At 37.9% G+C, this 21,572-nt stretch overlaps 3 protein-coding genes across 8 annotated transcripts in view; 2 read left to right on the forward strand and 1 right to left on the reverse strand.

The window, feature by feature from the left end:
* Positions 1–2,288, forward strand: part of LOC139980764 (leucine-rich repeat and WD repeat-containing protein 1-like) — a 28,451-nt gene extending 26,163 nt beyond the window's left edge. For both annotated transcript variants that reach the window (XM_071992675.1, XM_071992676.1), the window contains exon 15: positions 1–2,288. In XM_071992675.1, the coding sequence (XP_071848776.1) occupies positions 1–174 (174 nt within the window). In that variant the 3' untranslated portion in view covers positions 175–2,288.
* LOC139980763 (TBC domain-containing protein kinase-like protein) lies at positions 860–19,713 on the reverse strand. Of its 4 annotated transcripts, none has more exons than XM_071992671.1 (21): positions 19,577–19,713; positions 18,846–19,043; positions 18,357–18,429; positions 16,701–16,815; positions 15,969–16,042; positions 15,315–15,570; positions 14,722–14,783; positions 13,730–13,884; positions 12,794–12,929; positions 11,980–12,129; positions 11,408–11,504; positions 10,635–10,769; positions 9,552–9,741; positions 8,911–8,961; positions 8,382–8,465; positions 7,920–8,042; positions 6,658–6,819; positions 5,916–6,094; positions 5,468–5,643; positions 5,047–5,206; positions 860–3,941 (listed from the first exon to the last, which is right to left on the reverse strand). In XM_071992671.1, the coding sequence occupies exons 2-21, from the start codon at positions 19,036–19,038 to the stop codon at positions 3,831–3,833; spliced, it is 2,682 nt and encodes an 893-aa protein (XP_071848772.1). In that variant the 5' UTR covers positions 19,039–19,043; positions 19,577–19,713; the 3' UTR covers positions 860–3,830. The 4 variants fall into 4 exon arrangements, with proteins under 4 accessions (XP_071848772.1, XP_071848774.1, XP_071848773.1 ...); XM_071992673.1 differs by having other exon boundaries at positions 18,846–19,039; positions 19,577–19,633; XM_071992672.1 differs by lacking the exon at positions 19,577–19,713 and adding an exon at positions 19,442–19,532.
* LOC139980766 (uncharacterized) overlaps positions 19,633–21,572 on the forward strand; it is a 6,121-nt gene continuing 4,181 nt past the window's right edge. Inside the window, exons 1-3 of one of the 2 annotated variants that reach the window (XM_071992678.1) lie at positions 19,633–19,871; positions 20,747–20,894; positions 21,113–21,246. In XM_071992678.1, the coding sequence (XP_071848779.1) occupies positions 19,761–19,871; positions 20,747–20,894; positions 21,113–21,246 (393 nt within the window). In that variant the 5' untranslated portion in view covers positions 19,633–19,760. The remainder of the gene's footprint in view (positions 19,872–20,746; positions 20,895–21,112; positions 21,247–21,572) is intronic. The other variant, XM_071992679.1, reaches the window with a different exon arrangement.

The raw sequence follows: 21,572 nt of genomic DNA on the forward strand, positions 1-21,572 counted from the left end.
CTCCTCCCGTGGCCAGAGAGTCGAGACGAAGAGGAAGGCGAGAAGGAGGAAGGCAAAGAGAAGGACGACCTTGAAGACAGAATCATCGTGAACGACGTCTCCATCAGCTCGGACTGCAAGTACATCGTGTCGGTCACAAATAAGAACCTGGTCTGTGTCTGGCAGAAAGCATGATAGCACCGAGAAATGCACACACACACACAGATACACCCATTTCAAAGCCCATGATAAGAACTGTAAATATTAGATATATGGTTTCAGCGGGTATGCAAGGCTTGAAATATCATCACCGGATTAGGTTTTTTTTCTATTTGTTTTGTCTTCTTCAATTTTAATGTACTGTCATTATAAGTATTCCACCTCCAACCCTCCCCCCACCCCACAACTTTGTGCATTATCATTTTGTCATGATCGATTCATGAAGCATTTTTTTCATAGAACATTTTTCCTATCAGGTTCCTGGTTTTAATTACTACATAAATTTGATATTGGTTCCTGGTGCCGATTAGTGGTAATATTTTGCTATTCATTTTTTTGCTAAAGTTTAATAAGAGAGATTGTGATCTTGGATCAGGCGTTCAATTCTTCAATAGTCGTATTTTGCACTTTTTCTCCCAAACAATTCTCAAGTGTTTTTTTTCTGGGATTTCTCAAATGAGGGAGACTCGTTTTGATTTGTTCTCTTATAAACAGCACCGCATGCAAATTCACTTTATGGAAAATTTGGCTACAATTAATTGAATAGAATAGCATATTTTAAAGCAATGACATTTGAAAGCAAAAATGAGATGAAGAATGTAACTTTTATTCAACTTTTTGATTCATTACTGTAATAAACTTGAAAATACAGACTTTTCTGGGGGAAAAAAAAGAAGGAAATATCGCTAGACATTAATTCTCAGATATACATTCAAAATATTTTGTATGATTGTTAATGGTTATTGAAACTTTTGACACTTATTATCTGGATTAGTTTATATAGAAGAGTCAAATCACATATGATCACAGTGCATTCTCATATAATAGTACAGCTGTGAAATCGATGGCTATAACTGCTCCGTCAACCTGTTTGCAATGACACAATCGAGACTGACTCATGGTTGAATTGACCAATGAAGGTCAATCATAATATACAGTCAACACAAACTATGAAATTTTGGGCCCGTTCATGGCTTTTTGGACCAATCAAAACTTGTCTTAATCTATTCATGCTCTGTACCAATAATGCCCCTAGTGCATGAAGTGAACCTATCACAGTACATGGTATGACCCTGTTCAAGCCTCGTCTAATGTTTCATGGATGCGTGGTATGACCTCATCAATTTATACTAGATATGACCTAACAGTGCTTCAGCTGTGCTGGATAGGATCTAGCAATGTTTGGTATGTGAACTGTTCAGATGGCCGGCCAATGCCTGATTTGACCTAAGAATGCTTGAGATTACCCAGCAATGGTTGGTATGTACTACTAACGCTCGAGTCATGTTCTAGTATGGATAGATGGCAGTTGACCAACAAATGCAATAAACTAAACATATTCATGCTTTTTCTGAGGCACAAATGCTTGATATGACCAAATATTGCACACCTTTCATGCCTCAAATTGTTGTGACATTTTTACCCTTGTTACATCAAATGCAACACAAGGCTGATTTATTGAGAAGACTGTTAAATTCAAGAAAACTGACATTATGCTAGTTGTTTGAGGTTTTACCCTCCTGGACCTAGATCTAGCATTTGAAGAATGGAAAAGAATGTAACATGTGACAGTCCAAGATTAAAATAGCATGTTGTGATTTCCATGTTAGGTGGAAATGGGTTTACATCTTATAAAGGATCCAAAAAAGTTCTCTGAGGTCACCAGCAGTAAGGATCTGTGAATGTCACACCTAAACACCTATGAGGAATGAAAGACTAGGTTTAATACATTTTAATTTTGTTATTTTGGACAGAAGGTAAAAACTTCAGGCAAATAGTTTCGTGACTTCTTGTTGCAACATATTCAGTGTCATGTTATTCAGTTTAAAAGAAGGGGGCATTGTAAAGTACTCATACACAGGAATGTCAGCCCTTATCAGGACCTTTTTCCTATTTTAAATTTTTTTTTTTGGTTGGTTAAATAATACAACCTTGTATTCTTTACTGTAAATCTATGTACCATGTGTCTGTACCACGGTTCTAATTCAATGATAACCGTTCAATTTATTTTTTAACCTTGTGATTTGACCCATTTCTAATTTTTCACACAATTGGAGGGTTGATTGAGAAATAAAATGGCAGAGCTGAAACGTGGAGTTATGGATTTTATTTGATGTTGTGGTCTTCCTAAGACTTTTATATATAATTTATAATTATATAAATTAACCAAATTCATAACCATCGACCATCATAAACAATTATGTACATTAATAAGCTGATAAAAATTAAAAATAATTTTGTAAATTAAGTATGAGTCTGAGTGTTACACATTGGGCAGGCCACTGAACTATTACCATTTAGGAGCTGGAAAAGACTGGAGAAGAGAGAACAAGAAAAACTTGGTGTAGCAGTGCATAATGGCAATATTGCAACCAGTTTATTTCAACATGGCAGCTCAATAACAGGAACATATGAAAATATTAACTCGCCCTCCTTAGATATCTTAATGCTTTGGCGTCTGACTTACTCAAGATCTAAATCCAGGTCTTTTAGGTGATTCCACCTAGTTTTACAGTTCAGCAGAACTAAATATTACATATATACTTTTCCCTACTATCAAGGAAATATGCATTAACTCACCGAGGTCTTAACAGAATAATTCAATTGAACTATATGCACTAGTAATACCATCATAGCAGACAACGCAATGCAGGGGATTCCCCTAATGGCGACATCAATCGTGACGTCACTTCACAGTGACCACACGGCTATGGCCGCCATGATCATAAAGCTATACACTTTTATCACATACGAACAAATGCTGCGCACAAACACCTTCAAAATGGTCACACCTGCGTCATACCAAAACTCTAAAATAATATAATCAATATCAACTGTATGTTATTAAAAATAACAACTGAATTCCTTCATCCTATATCCATTTTCCCAGAAAATAGCTTACAATTCCTGACGGAAAATAACCTGTCAGCTTTGAGTCACTGCGATTACCATGTACTCTAAGGTAGTTATCATGCTACGTTAGCATGCACACACACAATATAGTAATAACCTAACAAGAAAAACTTGGTGTAACAGTGCATCATGGCAAGTTTGCAACAGTCTCTGCATGGGTGTTCCATGCTATGGACTGCCAAATGCACCTTAAATATGAAATTTTGGTGGGGTCCCAAATGTCAACCCAAATGTCAACACTAGCAAAGTTCACACTTTAACTTATACAGGCAAACCTGTTTTTTTTTTTTATTCTCTCTTTCACTTGAAATATATTAAACCCCAGTGCCATACCAATTGCAACAAATATTCATATAAACAAGTTCACACTCTGTACTGAAAATGAATGAAACACTTTTCTTGTTTTTGTCTCTCTCAATCAATTTGACATGAATTACATTGATTACCTGGCCAGCCATGACTTTGCTTCATGGCATCCATACATCATCCTGGATGCAACATCCCAAAGACATGCACATACATATATATGTATATATATATATATATATATATATATATATATATATATATATATATATATATATATATATATACAGTTTGCATAACCTATACCTTTGTGTATTAACATATTAAATGTAAGTACTCCTTTATGACTGAGACTCCAGTAGCAATGTTAAATTTAAATGGCAGATTCTACTTTTCCTCTGTTGAGTCATTCTTCATAAATCTGGGGATGAGACACTCAAAATTCCGGTTGCTTTCAAACATTCAATGCCACCATGCATCACACTGACCTTTGGGTAGCCGAGCATCACCAACTGTGCTGCAAACTGTCGTGTGAAGAAACAAAAACACAGAACATGTCTGAAAGTATTTGTTAATTACGAGCTTGAACATACACACACATTAGCCTGACATATATATATATATATTGTTTGTTTAGTCGGTGGCAACTTAGCCTGTCTAGACCTTTGGAAGAGTACAGTGGCGGAGCTAGGGGTATCGGTCAGGAGGGGCGAGAATGGTCTGTAGGGGCGCTTTCGACACTATCTAAGCGGAGCGCCACCACAGGTTGGCGCGTAGCGTACAGAAATTTTTGAATAAAGATACTCCCTAGATCGCTGGAAATGACCCTTTCCGGGCCTGGCTAATTCGCACATAAACGAAGAATAAATAGGTGTAATCGCCAAATTATACCAACAAAATGTGACAAATGTCAATAGGTAGATGAGAGCGTAATAAAAAAGGCAATAATCGTGAATAAGTAAAAAGTGGTAAAGAGGTGAAAAGGGCGCCAGCAGTCCATTTGAGTCCTGGTGCAAAATTATGAATCATGTTTGTTAGAATCATGTAAATGAGATTCTTCAGGATAATGACAAATATTTAGCCTAGACCATCATCTCAAAAACTCAGTAACAAGTTCCTTCTTTTGCCGTGAAAGTCACCGGTTTACTTCCTACAACATTTTCTCTTTCAGCATCTCAAATAGAAGTGCAGTGACGTTTGGTACTCGTTCATAAAGAGTACAATTTTCTTGTGCATCTGTTTGTTCCAGTTTCAACATGTAAGGGTCCAATGAAGCCATGTTGAGACATTTATGTTATACATTTAACATTACTTAGAAAACTCTGTCATCTTTTTCTTGCCAAATAGCAATACATATTTTTAGCATTGGTGATGAATGCGATTAAAACTATGACATTAACTTTTGCATTGATATCACATGCTTAAGTTTATTACCCTATGATTGCATCATCTTGGACAAGACAAATATGAGGAAACAAACGTTTGTTATGCAGAGTGTAAGAAAACCTAAACCGATAGGAAATTCATTCTTCTAGTGTTGTGTTGTTCAAGTAAATTCAATAAATCAAACCTTTCACAAAGATGACAGCAAATTTTCCAGATTTATGAAAAAGGTGAGGTACAACTTACATTGGGTGCATTGTTCCCACGGTTGCCTACGACGACCACTACTCTGCCTTTATGGCTGTTAAGCTGCGTGACTCCGTGGCAGGGCACAAGGTCACCTTCGGGAGCAAATGCTTGATTAAATGGCATGTTGATGCTAGATGGTATGTGCCCCCTGCTGAAGCTGAAAATTATGTTAAGGATACAAGATGAAAAAACATGGACAGTTGATGAACCACTTTGACTGGCTTGAAATCTACTCTCAAACCTGGGTCACTTTACTATTTGATTTTATCTAGCATACTGTTTTCATTTTAAGAGCTGAAAAAATGCAATCAGACTTGTTACATTTGTGCATTCAACCATAACTCCAGATTGGTAACTCTTCATTAGACCAATCAGAAAGTAGGATGGTAATGAATATTCATTTGAGTTTAAAGGATACTCTTCGCTATTCCTGATGTCTAAGATGAGAATGATGGGCTTGCTCGATTTGCTCTTCCGCGTTGGACTGCGAGAGTTTTCGATACCTGTCAGGCCGCAGAGCTCGAGGAGGTCTTCAGCTGAGATTCTGGGACAACGCTCTGCTTGTAATTCCTCCAGGGATAGTGGCTCTCTCGACTGAAAAGAAGAAATTGATAGGGTTTCTGGAGTCTTACGTTTGTATAAATAAGGCACTTTCAAATTGTTTCATGTTTGATTTAAAAAAAAAAATGAGTGTGATTTTGAGTAAGAAACCAACAAATTAATCAACAATTATAATTGGAATTATAACAAATAGTCACTATGAAACGATTAATGAAAGACCTTCTCTGGTTTCTGGTCACTCATCATCCTTCCAAAATTCAAATTAAATGCTCCCTTGACTTTGTAAGTAGATTTAGGCAGCTCACCAGTTCAGATCTGGGCATCTCATTCACGTCCGTGGTGTAGTAAGATATTTGTTTCATCGAGAAGATAGATGAATCTTCCTTCTTTGCAGGTGGTCTGGAATGCTGTCTGTATGTGGCGCTCTTAGGTGTGTGACAAAAGATCCGAATGGAATCCTGGACACATCGTTCAATGTCGATTTCTGCAGAACAATGGATGATAAAATGACACAAAACAAACTTGTTTTACTAAGTAATTTATCAAACTATAATGAGACAACGATAAACTTTGTATTAAACAGTTTGGTTATTTTGTAGGAACTTTTGCAAAGTGGGCCACCCAGGCCCCTCCAGTATCGTAACAGAGATCTATTATCATTTACATATCTCTGAATCTAGGTATGACATTCACATGGGAGCACTCACCAGGGTGCGTAACACGCCGAGGTAGGCTTCCAACAGACGCAATGGGTTATAATTACTGGGTTCAAGTTCACACCTGGTCTGTTTCACGGATGGAAAAATGTGTTAGGAAACACAAGTTCGCCTGCTACTTCAGATACATTTACGTTTCAAATGATATACAGTAGTTTTCGACAATTACAAAATAAATACATACTACTTAGGATCGACTGATGGTACATGACTAATAAACTTGTACTAAATGGTACACCACCAAAGCTACTAGACTCTTGGGCAACAGCTCTGCGGCATTGGAGAGCACAGCCATCGATTCACAAGATATTGACAGAAGACAGTCACCCACCTGGCATATCTGAGATGATGAGAATGCAAGCACTGAAATCCTCCATCAGAAGGTAATCTCTCATTTGTTGTAAGATGGCTACCCCTACACAGAGTGGGAAGGAGGAGTTGCCTAACAGTAGTGTATCGTACAGGTGGAAAATCTTATGCAGTGGAAAGACATCTGGAGAAGGATGCAAAAAAGATTAATCAACAACAAAAAACATTTAACAAACTTTCAGAGTGATAACTTCCAAAGTTGACAGTGAAGTGGATTTCCACTGGTTAAGGTTTTGTCATTACTGTGACTAATAGATTGAAAAAAAATTTAAAAAAATTGAGGGAAGGCATACCCTTATAACTTTTAACGAGATAAATTCCACATCATTTGACCTGGTAATTAAACACTGATTGATTTTAATTGCAAACGATCCCCATTCCGCATATACATTCAAGAGTAAGGTACTTTTATTTAAAGACACGCTGCGGTGTAGTTCATGCCCACAGCAGGGATTAATTTATCTAGTATTGCACTGCATAATGCTATCCAAAAAGAGGGGTAAATTGTTATAATTAATAGGGCAAAGATGTATGGCAGTTTTTGTACACAGTCTACTAAACTTCTACACAACATTACAGCACTAAAATTATTCCCACGTACAGGACACGACATATCATAACGTATGCTAAAACCTACTATCCCATCTATACTATGACCATCAGGAATGGTAAACATTTATTTTTGAAAGACAGAGAACTTGACCATTAACCATAGGTGTAGGAGGTGGGGGGGGGGGGGGGTGGAGGTGGGTGGTCTTGCAGTCTCCCCAACCAATATTGTTGTTGAAAATTCGGGCAATTTGCAAAGAATTTTTCGGGCACCTACTGAAAGAAGAATAATTTGCAATGTGTTTTTCAATGGTTAAGCTTATATTATTATCATCCTTAATATTGTAACGACTTCCCCAATAATTCTAACCAATATGGAAGGGTAATAACATGGAAAATGATGGTATGTTATTGGCATGTGATGTAATAACCGATGAATGCCTATATGATATGCACATTAACATGTTGAACGCGGAGCACGCAGACAATTTTGGTTATATTTTTCGGGCAAGTGGTTACAGCCCCCCAAATCAAATTAGGCTCCTACGCCTATGACATTAACGCTTCATTTAAAATTTCATTTTCAGCTCTGGGTCTGACACATATCATTACAATGGTAACTTGCTTGCTTGGGATTGTACACAAACACAACATGGAAGGATGCTTCCCACTTACGTGCAAACATGGTGAGAAACCACTTGGTCGCAAAGAGTTTTGGCTCCAGTGAGATACTCCTCATGTGGTTGCTGAGTTCAGGGTCGTGGAATGCAATCAGATGGGAGAAAACTGCTAGATATTCTGTATCGGTTTAATAACACAAAAAATTGAAATATAATATTTTAATCGTCAGTGGGTATTTGCCTTCCAATTCCCCTACCTGCTCCCCCACCCCCCCTCCCACCTCCACCCCCAAGAAAAATTAACTTGCTAAAACTGCTCAAAATTGCAAATGTACCTGTAGAATCTGACTGTAATAAACTTATTCACAGAAACTGAATCAGGTTTAAAAATAGCAAATGAGATATAATCAGGGAAGGGAAAACGTTCAACTATCTAACAAGTCTTTATTCGTCTTTTAATTACGGGTAAACATTCTTAAAGAATAGTGGGATTCTTTTTGTTATTGGTTTGACTTACCATCCAATACAGCGGAATTATCACTTGCATAAAATTTGTGAAGATATTTTCTGATGAAAGCTGAACAACAAGCAAAAGCCAAAGCTGAAAGAAGAAGAGCAAAAGCCGTATAATAAAATTCGCTTAACCAGGGGTGAATCCAGGTATACGGAAGCCTCCTACCTATCAAGGTGGCCCAAAGTTTGAATGGCACGTACCCCTCTTCTGTGAGATGGATATAGGGTTTTATTACCAAGGAAATCAAACTGTCCACATTTAACCGACAAGAATTCAAGAAAAGGAAATTGTACCAACCACCGCAACTGATAATGACAAACCAGGTGGTGGAATATCCAAAAGGCAAATTTTGCATTTTTAGACAAACAGTATGTCTGCAAACTTTATAAGGATACCTTAAGTGGGTTTGAAGGGGTGGGGTGGGGAGTTGGAGGAGGGGGTAGAGGAGGGAAGATTTGCTGCATGAGGGTGACAATAGGGGGGTGTTAATCTGCTATTGCACGATACTCTTATCAGTCAATTTTCAGCTTACCTTCATTGTTGAAATTCAGATACAAGAATGGAGCACAGACAGAATCCTGTCCTAGAATTGGATTATAGAATTAAAAAGGAAAGGGATGGGAAACATAATTAAGTTATAGAATCAAGCAAGACATAACATACTGTGTGTTTTATTGATATGGAAGGTTGCTTAATTCCCCCCCCCCACCCCCCCACCCCCCCACCCCCCCAAAGAAAAATTCAAACTCCTCTGCTTGTCCGTCATTATTTGTAATAGAACATGAACCGTCCAGCAAATGAACTGCACAACAGGTATTGGATTTCAGTAGCAATCATGTTTTATCACATACCAACATTAAACAATGACCATTAAGTTGAATACAAAAAGTCAAGGCTTCACAACCTTCCCTCGTACACCCATGGTATATTAAAATGAATAACAATTGTCTTAATCGTTAGGTTTTTGATATCATTTTATATTTTTGTAAAGTATTCAGAGTATAGCCCTCGTCTTCTTTATGTATATATACAGTTATGTTCTTTTGTGCATGTGCTACACTATATATCTTCGTAATGGCATCACATACTAAACCTATAGGTGATATAATCAAGTAGAAATGGTATTGCATCTAATAAATCTACCATACAGGAACAATCTTTTATTTTTTTTACCTTGCCAATATACGAGACGCGGGTTTGAGATTAGCCAGCATTTCAGGATCCGTTTTAATTTGCTGTGGGCTTTGGGAGAATAGAGAATTTCGTCGTACTGATGGCATCTTCGGATATCTATCAACAGCTGGCTGTCAATCGGTAGTGGGGACTCTTTGTCGATTGCGTCGTACTCGGACATGAAGTCCCCCTGTCAAGGAGAAACCACAGAAAAATACACACAGATTTATACAGCATAAGAAGAAGGAGATGTTCAGAGATGATGATCCTGTTTGATTATGTTCATTCACCATAGCCTACACCTCTCTCAGTATTTGAAAAAATGGTCAGACGCTGAGGGAACAGTTTTGTTCATCGGATCCGGATTATTAAGTGAAACATGAACAAGGAAAAGAATCCAGATTGTGCTTCATATTGCAGCTTTGTCCATCAAAAAGGTTTTTCTCAATTTTATTAACCACTACCCTCCCCCTTCCCCTCTTCCCCACCTCATCAGCCACACTGGAATACTTGGTATCTAAGTAAGACAGTTTCTTTCACCCACACCCCCCTCCCCCTTCCTCTCTCCCCCCACACCTCACAATAGTATACAAACCTGTCAACTTCATATCCAGATCCACTAATCTTGTTCAAAATTCTGTTCAATTCAGTTGAGTGTTGATTATATCTTCCAAGTTTCCCAGTTGTTCATGTACCTCCTCTCGATTCGCCTATGATAATCATTTCCAACCATAGTTTTATTAACTACTACCACACCCCCCTACCCTTCCCCACCTCATAAGCCACACTGGAATATTTGGTATCTAGTATGAGACAGTTTCATTAACCCACACTCCCTCCTACCCCCCCCCCCCCCAAACAAACCTCACGATAGTACACAGACCTGTCAACTTCACCTCTCAGATCCACTAATTTTGTTTAAACTTCTGTTCAAATCAGTGGAGTGTTGATAACACCTTCCAAGTTTCCCAGTTGTTAATGTACCTCCTTTCGATTCTCCTATGCTAATCATTTCCAACCATACAGTAGCTTTAATACTCAGAGGTACGAAAAGAAAGAAAGGCCAAGAATTTGCATTATTACCGAGACTTCTAAAATAGCTGCCCATGCCTCGGCTCGGTACAGAGGTGGCATGTCTCTTCTGGTTTCCACTTTGATCCTCTGAATCGTGTGAGGGTACCCTTTCAAAAGTCTATCGAATAGCACTATCCGATGTAACTGTAAAGAGAGTGTAGAATTAATTATCACAACACTTAAACTAAATGAGAGCTTCCAGTTTTCAACTTACTAGAAAGAAATGTCTGTGATAGTTACTGATGACATATCCAAGTGCAATAAGTCTCGTTCCAATAAGAAAATATATGCACCGTCTTCCACTCTGAACCGGTAATGCAGTTTTCTATTATTTCAAAATTGCACTTGTTTAATGGTTTAGTTTAAAATGATATGATGTCAAAGGTCATTCAAGAACAGACATTTGGCACAATATGTCAAATGAGAAATTGAGAGCATTTCAATCTTTATTACACTCAGTTACAACAAGTATTATCTTTGCCATCAATAATTTGAATCTATAGATACAAAACCCTAATTTTCACAAAGTAACTAGCTAAACAGGATTCCTCATAACTAAGGAAAGAGTTAGTGAACCTGTTCAAATTAAAATTGTTGCAGAGGTTCTACTTTGCAAGGAAGTGGCATGTTGATTGCCATTTTTCGATGACCTGTATTATTCGGGTCATTATGTGAAAATGTCTAGAATTCATTTTCGACTTATAACAGAAGAAAAGTCCTATACTGAGCAACCTGGTGAAATTTGCATGCAATCCCTTCATGGAGCACCCCTTTAAACATACCTGGTAGTCTATATCTTTCTCTCTGATTACTAACGGCAGCTGTGAGAGTTCCTTCAGATCGTTGCTACTTTGGGATTGAGACATCTGTTGCATTTCTCTGTCAAAAGCCACAAACAAAAAGGGAAAGAGAAATAATGAAACATGAAAGAGGAAAAGAATGCAGATTGTACTTCATATTGTCAGTTTTACCCATCAAGAAGATCTGTGGAGGACTTGCTTACAAACACAACAAAATTTTGTGACCCGCTGCGACCCCCTCCCCCTGCCTCCACCCCCCTCCCCCTACGTCCATTTACCTTGTCACACTTTGTGGCTTCTGCCTGGCACTCATTTGGTTTATAAATTAGCATTGCACTGAGTCACTCACATACAAATTGCATATGTATTAGTCGCAACTATTAGTGAGCTGTGAATTGTCTAACTCCCCCTCCCCCCCCCAAAAGAAATATATATAAAGTATATGATATGCAGTATCGGTAATTAAAACAATAAATTATTCTTATTTACATCACTGTCTAGCAGCCATGATAAAGATAACTTGTTAAGAGAGAAGGTGCTTTGATCTAACTTACTCTCCTTCTATCAGGGGGTAGTAATCCTCCGGTGGAATGTGTTCCAGGCGTTTCCTGAGTTGATCGAGAGATAACGTTATGACCGTGTCATCGTAGAGTGAACTTCTGTCCCTCTCTAATCCCAGGATGTCACCGTATTCCGTCACTAGGCTGTGGCAGAGAAATGTGGATTATGGAGTGACAGCTTCGTTCATACGATAAAATCTTTGCTTTGTATTGTTTTATGTTCATGCCATTTTCTCTTTTCGATAACGATGGCTTATAATCTTTGATGAGGGAATCGTTAAAGCATAGTTCTGGTTTCCTTACACTAGAAATAAATAATAATATACTCAACAAAAGCTACGACTCTCGAAATCAGTGGAAACAGACATTATGTTTGCTTAACATGTAAACTTCCCAACCCTGTTTTATCTCTGGAAACATCATTAGGTCTGACAACTGTCCAATAATTGACACAAAGTAATCAGATTACATACACAGCAGCTCGAAGGAATAGTAAGGCATATGTGTATCGTTAACATCAATTGCTGTGACTGACCTAATGAGGTGTCTGTCAAACAGATTGTGCAAAGAGATCTTAAGGTTCATATCACAGCTCACCATGGTAATAAACAGAACTCATACATATTCATACATTCATAGCAATCTTTTCTTTCTTGTGAGCATTGCCACAACAAATAATATAAGCTGCATACGGTTCTTCCTTGTTTTGTTTGTGTCTTTCTCTTCTTGTGTTTTTTTTTCAAAGTTTTACGTGGTTGGAATTTTTTATATTACAAAAAACAGAGCAAAATGCTTGTAATATTCTTACTTTGGCAATGAGCATATGGGCGGTGATCTCTGAAGGAACCCGTGTTTACGGAGTTCGTTCTCTAAATCTCCTCCGGCCAATCCCCAGAGATAGTAAACCTCTTTAAGAGATCTCTCTGCGAGGTAGTCCTCTTCTCCTGCATAACAGAAAACACATACTTTCAATAATAGTAATCTCTCCTAACTGTTAAATATCAGAGAGAAAAAAAAACAAACAGCTCATCTACTGCCAAAGCCTCTGCAGGTAAATGTATAAAAGTAAGAGGGCCTGCTGGTCCAATTTAGTTGTCTGTCTATCTGTCTCTTTCTTCTCTCCATCCCTTGTCCACTAATCCCCTAACATCTCTCTCTTTGTGTTCACCATGCTCATTAACCTGTCTGTATTCTGTGCGTGTTTTTGTCCCTTCTGTCACTGTTACTTGTCATTTAGCCTCTGAAGAAGATCCTGCTAGGATGGAAACGTCAGGCCAACTTACTTTTACACATACTTCAAATGTTAGAGGGCCTGACCCGACCTGACCGTTTTGCAGGGACCTTCTTTAGAGGCGAACTGGAATCAATCGGACCATTGAACTGTGAAACATCTGACTTTAATTTTTGTCCTACACAGGCTTTTGCAGTAGATCGGCAGTCGTTAACAGTTTTTTTGGGGGGCATTCCTTGACAGGAGACTTGAATAAAGTCTGTGTGAAAAGTTGGAGGCTGAGGTCATTGCAGCATTGCTGCAGCCATGCTGCAATGACAATGTATCTTTTGTGCTCAGTTAGCATTCGGTCTGCTGATCTGATAATATTTTTGATGTTGATTCAGCCTTGCTGAAGCTCAATCTTGCAGCTGTTGCCACCACCACTCGTTGTGACACGGTAAACATATTTTGGCCTACAAAATACGGCAAAGTTTAAAAGCCATTCCCGGGCATTTACAATGGAAACTTTACCCGATAATTTGATATCCTCGATGTACTGTGGTACTTCAAGATCTTCACAACGTAGGCCCGGACACTGGAACATTGTGTAGGAACTCTTGGAGAGACACTTTGAAGGTGAAAATTTACCAAAAACATTGTTTTTGAGAAGATCCTTCGCCGATGGCCTGAGAAGGAAAAACAAGAACAGAAAAGACAGATTTTAGAAAAGGGGGGATCCGTCTGTGAATGTAGGCTTGGTTTTTATTTCTACATGCAAATGTATGTGCAGATCAAAGATTCTTGTAGCGCTTTCTAAAATTAATTATATCAATAGAAAATGAGCAAACAACTTCCAGTGACCGGCTAACTGGCTTTGCAACACATGTGGTCATACATTCATACAGCTCACTGGACATCCAAAGCAAAATATAGCACTCAACATGAAGTGTGATATGCTCTTGTCTTGTGTTAGCCATCTTGGGGGAGATATGAACTCTTTTCTGGTTGGAATAAGCTAAATGCTAACCCATTCTGTGGCAAGGGCTGAAGTTGTCAGCATGAACAACAGAAAATGCCTTTAAAACAGCATCTTCATCAGTTATCTTTACATGCACGACTTTGTGCTGTTTATTAGGTGTTTGATATACCATCACTGAACTTTTAAGGGACTATATCATCACTACAAAATTTGCAAAAAAAGTGACAATGAAGAGTGGTAAGTTGATGTCAGGATGTAGTCAGGATGTAACACTCTTGAAAGATTGTTGTAACAACAACAACAACAACAACAACAATAATAATAATAATAATAATAATAATAATAAAGCTGATGTCAAGTTGTAATTAAGATAATGAGATCAATGAAACTATTTTGAGAAGAAGGTTTCATTCTATATCTCAACTTTTACCCCACAACCCTTCCTGGCAAAAGCTGGACTATCCAGGCGGCTACTATCTCCCAATCTCAGCGTGCCTGGAAAAAAAAATCAGGCTTTACTTTAAACTGTGACAGATGAGCTCACCGATTTGACATCAAAAGCTCCAAGCAAAGTCTGATCAAGTATCTGATATTCAAAGGCAGATTCTACAAAAGAAGTAGAAAAAGAGGTCTGGAAATAATACCTTATTGAAATAAAACACTTTGTATGTATATGTTTTATTGTGATCATCTTTATACGCCAAACCCCCCGCTCACCGGCCCCAACCTCCTTATCCCTACTCCAAAAAATTAATGTGTCCCAATATACTGTTTTAGGTTTCAAACTTAGCCTTAACTTGATAACGTTAATAAACTCAGAAAATTTGCTTACTGCATTTGTTTTGGACATTTGTAAATGTATCAATTAGGATAACCCTGACCATTGGGTTGGATAACTCAGTCCGTAGAGTACAGGACTTGCTATCTTGTGGTCACTGGTTTGATTCCTACTCTAGCCAAAACAGGAATTCTTTATTCTTTTCAAATTTTGCACGTTTTACTTAATAGCACAAAGAAGGAAAACTATTCATAAGTAGGGAATAAAATTGCAGTGACAGTGGAAGCGAGTTTATAGTACAACATTTAAGAAAAGCAGAGAATAATCTATGATACTGTGATGGAAACAGAGCTCATTACCTCAAACTTTTCTGCCATGGAATGCTCTTTGAGGATGCTATCTAATGGATGTTGCGAGGTTCCATACTTTCCGAGGAGCAGAATCTTGGCCAAGAGTTGAGGCAGAGACAAGTTTGGCCAGATCTTAAACTTCAACGCCACCTCCAGGAGAATCACTCCCAAAGACCAGACGTCTGACTTGGGTCCACTAGGCGGACATGATGAGGAGCTAGATGGTCCAGCCATGAGGACCTCTGGGGCCATGTATGCTGGGTACCTACACAGGTGGAGATAAAAATGATGAGAAATGATTGATCACAAGAGAAGAAAATAAACCAAAACAAAAAGTACATGAGTGATCTATTCATGTGACATCCCCTTCCATTTACATTATGGCTCTGATTTTTTAAAAAGTTTTTATATTTGTCGTAAATGCACATACTGTAGAGTTGTTTTTCCATTAATATAGCTACATTTGTGGAAATGAAAACCTTGGGTGGACACTATTATATATTAAAGAAAAGCAGAATTATATCTTCTGCATTATTCTGCCAATACTTTCAGGAGACTCATGCCATTCTTCATCATTCAAATGTTGCCACATGTACCACAGAAGACAAACATTATATCTGTCACATCAGAGATTTTAATGAAGTTGTCATTTGCCTAACTTACCCCACGGGGAAATTAACGTCAGCACCACAGCCTGTTATATAGTAAACAGCGTAATTGGAGAGCTTGACACGACCCTGTAATTAATACAGTTAACAAAAGAGAACAATTTATAACAATTTCAACAACAGAAAATCATCTTCCGAATAATAATTTCTGAGGGAGAATTATAAGCATCTGAATCATAATAACGGTTGGATTGTCCTTCCCTTGTATGTTTCTTTTACTTCATTTTCCTGTTTATAAAGCTGCCCTCCTGAAACTCCAAACAAATGTACACTTCGGTTAAATAGCAGTACTCGTTAATTTCATACAAAAGCTACGACTGGTAATCTTCTAGAAATACTTTGTGACTTGAACCTGTTTCTTTGAAGGCAATCAATGAGGGAGCACTTCTAAATTATATAGCAGACCAAATGTCTATAGATATATGTATATAATTCTACAGGATTGTGCAACAAACAATCATGGATTAAAAACTGCCTGATTAATTATGCAGGTCGTGGTAAGGATTAGAGCCACAATACAGCTTCAAAACTCTGTTTCATACTTTACCAGGCTAATCCAAAAACTACAAAACTTATTGCACTGTAGAAATTGCTGTAATTTTGAAGTGGTTCTGAGAGGCAACCAGCACTTCAAAGTACTTCATGTCAAATGTCTTTAACAACTGCAACACAAGAACCACATCCATCTATCAAACTACTATATAATAATGCAAACATTTTACTGTACCTCAGTGTCAAGGAGAATGTTCTTGGGATGCAAGTTGCGATGTACAAAACCATTGTCATGGATGTGGGCAAGTCCTTCTATGGTTTCATAAGCAAGTCTCAGAAAATTATTCTCACTTTTGAATAAAAAACCCCAAAAAAAGAGAGAAGAAACATAGGATCAATGAAATTTTTAAAGTTTTAAATGTATCTTTTCTTAAAATATAGTTTTAAATTATAATGAACAACAGAAAATTGACAAAGAAATTATAAACAATAGGAAAGAACATAGGCTTTTTGTGGCTGAAAAGAAACACAAAGATCACTGGTTCTAATCCTATGCTAGGCAAAAAGTACTTAGTTTGCTCTTTTCCATTGACTTTGAAACGTCTCAAATTTGCAACTAAACCAGCTTCCTTCTGAGTTTGGTTGCAGCACTGCAGCGTTTCACATACAGTCAATGTTTATTGTTTAATAGAAGGGGTTACTGCATACTGATTCTTAATACTTAAACAATTGTTAAATTCTGTATTATGTAAAGTAGATGTGGAAGTGTATCCCGCTATAGATTTAACAAATGCTTAATAGAGATTTGATACAAACCTTATACCTTGTAATAGTCGTAAGGGCAACCTTTTAAGGATTTTTTCTGGACAACCATGTCTTAATTACCATTTGGTTGCCCTTTGGACAACGAAATGTGGTTGTCGGAAATAATGTAGCAAAATAACAAAGAATGACCAATATTTAGGCTGAACACCAGTTTTGGGCAAGAAAACTCCCCTTTGAGTAGATTTTAAAGCCCACCACTATGTTTTGTTTCATTTTCATATCTTCAAAGTGATGGAGGGTGATACCAATTTATCACTACTTATTATTTAATTATATATTTCTTTAACAAAGTCAAGATCTCTGAATGTGATTTAAGTCACTAGTGGTCCGACTGGACAACCATTCAACATTTGCGCTTGCATTTGTAGAGTTCCTCTCTTTCCATAGCTCAGCAACAAACATAAAACTTGAGTAGCAATGCTGCAGAATCTCAATGCTACTGTATCAATGTGCTTGTACTTTAATGTTCAGTGAAAATAGTGACTTCAACATTTATTGGAAGGTATTCGTAGGTGGAAGTTATTTAAAACATGTTAGCTAACAGATTTTCTTTCCTTCATGCAATGGAGCATGCATCCACAATAGGGTGCCTGATATGCAGATATAATAATAATAGTATTTGCTTTTTATATAGTGCTTTATACCAGCGATATAGGTCAAAAAGCGCTTTACAGACATTATATTACCCCTGGTCAATGATAACCTGTCCCAGAGACAATCCCTCCAGTCGGCAGCAGTTATATATATACTGCGCCCAATGACAAGTTACCTCACAGGTACCCATTTAATCCCTGGGTGGAGAGAGGCAAGTGCAATAAAGCATCTTGCCCAAGGACACAACGTAATGAACTAGGCAGGAGTATAACCAGCAATCCTTGGATCACGAGTCTGACGCCTTAGCCAATTGGCCACCACGCTCTCACATCAAATGGAACTCCGTCAAAGATATCAAATGGAACTCCTTCAGTTTGTTTACAACAACACAAAAACTGATGACCACAATTAAAACATGTTACAGTATGTCAAACAGTCTTTGGAGAGGTGTAGTAGGTTAGCTGTAACTTACTCTGTGAAGGTATCATCCTCTGCTTCTTCTGCCAGGCACTTCTTGTAATGTTCAGTAACAAGAATTAATCTCTCTGGAAAATGGGAGAAATGAAGAATAGTATGTATGGTATGGAATCAATGAAAGAGAAACTGGACTGCTTTGGAAAGCTTTGTTTCTAAGAGCTGTGAGGAGGGTGGCAGGTGAGTGGGTGGGTGCAGGGCAGGAGATGGATGTTTGGGGCCTATGGTAGTTCTTGTTGATTAAACTTGGTATTCCAGTCGTTTTGATTGATCAGCCAAAACTTGATGTTTAAAGCCTTGATGTTTAAAGCCTTTATCAATTCTCATATTCAATTTAGTGATATAAAAAGTGATAATTAGAAACTAGTTAAACAAAAGATGACCAGCCTTGAATTTAACATTGTACTACATATCAAAACTAGTTTTGGTTTAGGTTATCCTAAAAGTCCTACTTGTGCAGACACATGTATTTTACAACTATAATTACCATGTTTTCCCCTGACAAGGTCCAGATACTGACAGAGCCGTGGGTGGTAGAGAACCTTCAGCCACTGGAATCGACCCTGAACCTTGATGGAGTTGGGAGTGAGAGGGAGGCCATCAGCTCCGCACTGATCATCCGCATGCGATGATGCAAAGAAAGTGCTAACACCAAGGCAACTATTCCCTAAGGGCTGCATACTGTCTGAAATCAAAATAGAGGGAAATGATAAACTCTAGATAGTTATCTTAGTTTTAGCTTGATAGCCTGACGAATTTACAAGGCAGGGCTACTTAGGCCTATTTGTCCGACTGCCATGTGAATAATATGATATGGGGTTTTTTTTGCCGGGCTGCTGTGTTCACCTTGCTCATTAACCTTTCTGTATTCTGTGCGTGTTTTTGTCCCTTCTGTTAGTGTTACTGTTACTTGTCATTTAGCCACTGAAGAAGATCCTGCTAGGATCGAAACGTCAGGCCAACTTACTTTTACACATTCTATTACACAGGCTCTCTAATGGATAAGCAGTTTGCTAACAGTTTTATTTTATTTTGAAAACTTGTATTTATTATGTCTAGCCTAGGCCTGTAACGTACAGTAACGTTAGATCTTGCACCCCCTTGGATAAGTTGGAATTAATATTCTTTATCGAAGCAGGTGACGAATGCGAAGGGGTTTCATCCGTTCAAAATAAACAAATTGAGGAATCAAATACAAAATTCTCATTTATCACTTACCTGCAAGCAGCTCCCTAGTACATTAACTGATTTTGTTTACAAGATTCACCGTACACGTAAAGCTGTCATGGATGTTTACATGGTAAAGGAGGCGGGGGACTGGCAAAGGGCCTCGGCTTAGGTGGTAATAGTATTTGATCTATGTCAATGCGACCTACTAACGAAGGAAGGGACCTTTGACAGAATGGCAGACTCTGTTCAGTTCCTGTCCCTTCGTCAGATTTCAAATGCTGCCAACAGATGTAGGTATTGCTATGTGAATTTAGGGAGAAGGACTATTTCTGTCGATGAAAAGGTGAGTCTAGTTAATCATGCTGTTCGTAGGGTTTGGACTAGAACTTTGTGACTACGTTGACATTGTATGAGTTGGATCGGTTTAACGAAATTACTTGAGGTCACGCTAGCCTCCAGAGAATCGATCGGAAGGTTACCTTGAGTTGCCACCCTCCTTCTTCAGTGATCTTCTGAAAGAGACTGGCTACTATAGAGGTCTCATGACCCTTGAAGATCCATTTCATGTTCCTCTCCAACTTGCTTTTAAACACATTTAGTGATGGTGCCCTTACTGTATCTTCCGGTTTTCCTACTGTAAATCTCCATTTCCAATCCTATTCCTTACACACAAGTACCTCTGTGAGATTGCTTCTCACTTCTAGAGAATTTTTTTTCTTTTAAATGTGCCAATTAATTCTTTTTTTTCTTTTTTTCTTTTTTAATTCAGGGGCAACTGGTAAAACTAAATATCTGTGGTCAGAAGTTTAGTCTAAATAACTTATTGTACAAACAGCACAATGAAAAACCATGTGCTGGAAATCACAAAAATGTATGTATTGCATTTTCCACCCAATGACAGATATATATCCAGATAGCACTGAAGTCTGGCAGTGTTTCAAGGGATGTTAAATTTCATTTTCTGAAATCTATCCAGTTGCTGCTGTATCCCCAGTGCCCTCTGTTTTACATATTAACTATGATGTTGTCTCTCATTCTGACAGTTCCTCTGCATATATGGAAACATAATTACCATTATTTGTTACTGTAGCATATAATTTTGAATAGGTCTGTTTTCAGCCAGATGGAATGCTGGAAGACAAATATGTGCCAGTTGTGTACACTGTGCTTGATTTTTTCATATCCTGTTTTATTTCTTTTCATCTCATTTTATTCTAGCACAGAGACAATGAAACTAACTCATGGATGCCTCTTTATCTTGCTTCCGATGTGCTGGCCTTTGAATCCATCGGGAATTGTAATAAGAGCAGGATCCATGCCAGTTTCGCAAAACAGGGCTTAGCCACAAAGATAACACTTCCCACAGGTAATATTAGTGAGAGCAGCGCAGTATCATGTACTGTAAGATGACAACAAAACGTTTATCATTGTACATATGACAAAGCTAAAAGCTTTGAAATGATGAACATACTGCATCGTACCTTTTTTAAGTTGTTTGTAACATTCCCTGGCTCAGAAATGATTGCAAGATAATATTCGTATAGTAGCTTTGAAGATGTTGACAAATCTTTCCATCTATTGCAGGAGTGAAATTTTCAAGGTTACCGGCTGGAAATAGCAATGGTGTTTGGTTCTACAGTGTTTATGGTGTTATTCAAGCTGTCATGCAGTATCTCAACAGCCAAGAGGAGCAAATTAGACTGATAGAAGAATTTATGGTAGGAAACAGGCCTAGAATATCACGATGTTATATAGCCGCTTGCTTTAAAATACCAGTGCTTCTAAAGGCCACTGGCTAAAATCTAGTTCTCACTGTCATTTTCTTAAATTACAACAGATACCAGATTACTGTCACACAGGCTTTGAGAGCAGCTTGATAATACTTGCTGATAATCATGCCCATCCATAACTGACAACTATTGACCGCCTTACCATGTGTTTAAGTTCTTAATGTCTGCCAGCATAAAATTGCCAGCGCCTTTTTTGTCTACTGGCAAATAGCAAAGTCCACTGGCATTAAGCCAGTATTTACAGTAGCTCAAAT

Source organism: Apostichopus japonicus, chromosome 15 (assembly GCF_037975245.1).
Source record: "Apostichopus japonicus isolate 1M-3 chromosome 15, ASM3797524v1, whole genome shotgun sequence".
Taxonomy (NCBI): Eukaryota; Metazoa; Echinodermata; class Holothuroidea; order Aspidochirotida; family Stichopodidae; genus Apostichopus; species Apostichopus japonicus.

Bases quoted from the DNA above. Each gene is read 5' to 3' on its own strand.
- LOC139980763 (XM_071992671.1), bottom strand. From the start codon at position 19,038: ATGCAGCCCTTAGGGAATAGTTGCCTTGGTGTTAGCACTTTCTTTGCA. The intron at 8,466-8,910 runs GTAAGCTGAAAA...TTCTTCTTTCAG, and splicing joins TCTGAATTTCAACAATGAAG to CTTTGGCTTTTGCTTGTTGT. The intron at 6,820-7,919 runs GTAAGTGGGAAG...ATCCTTCTCCAG, and splicing joins GTTTCTCACCATGTTTGCAC to ATGTCTTTCCACTGCATAAG.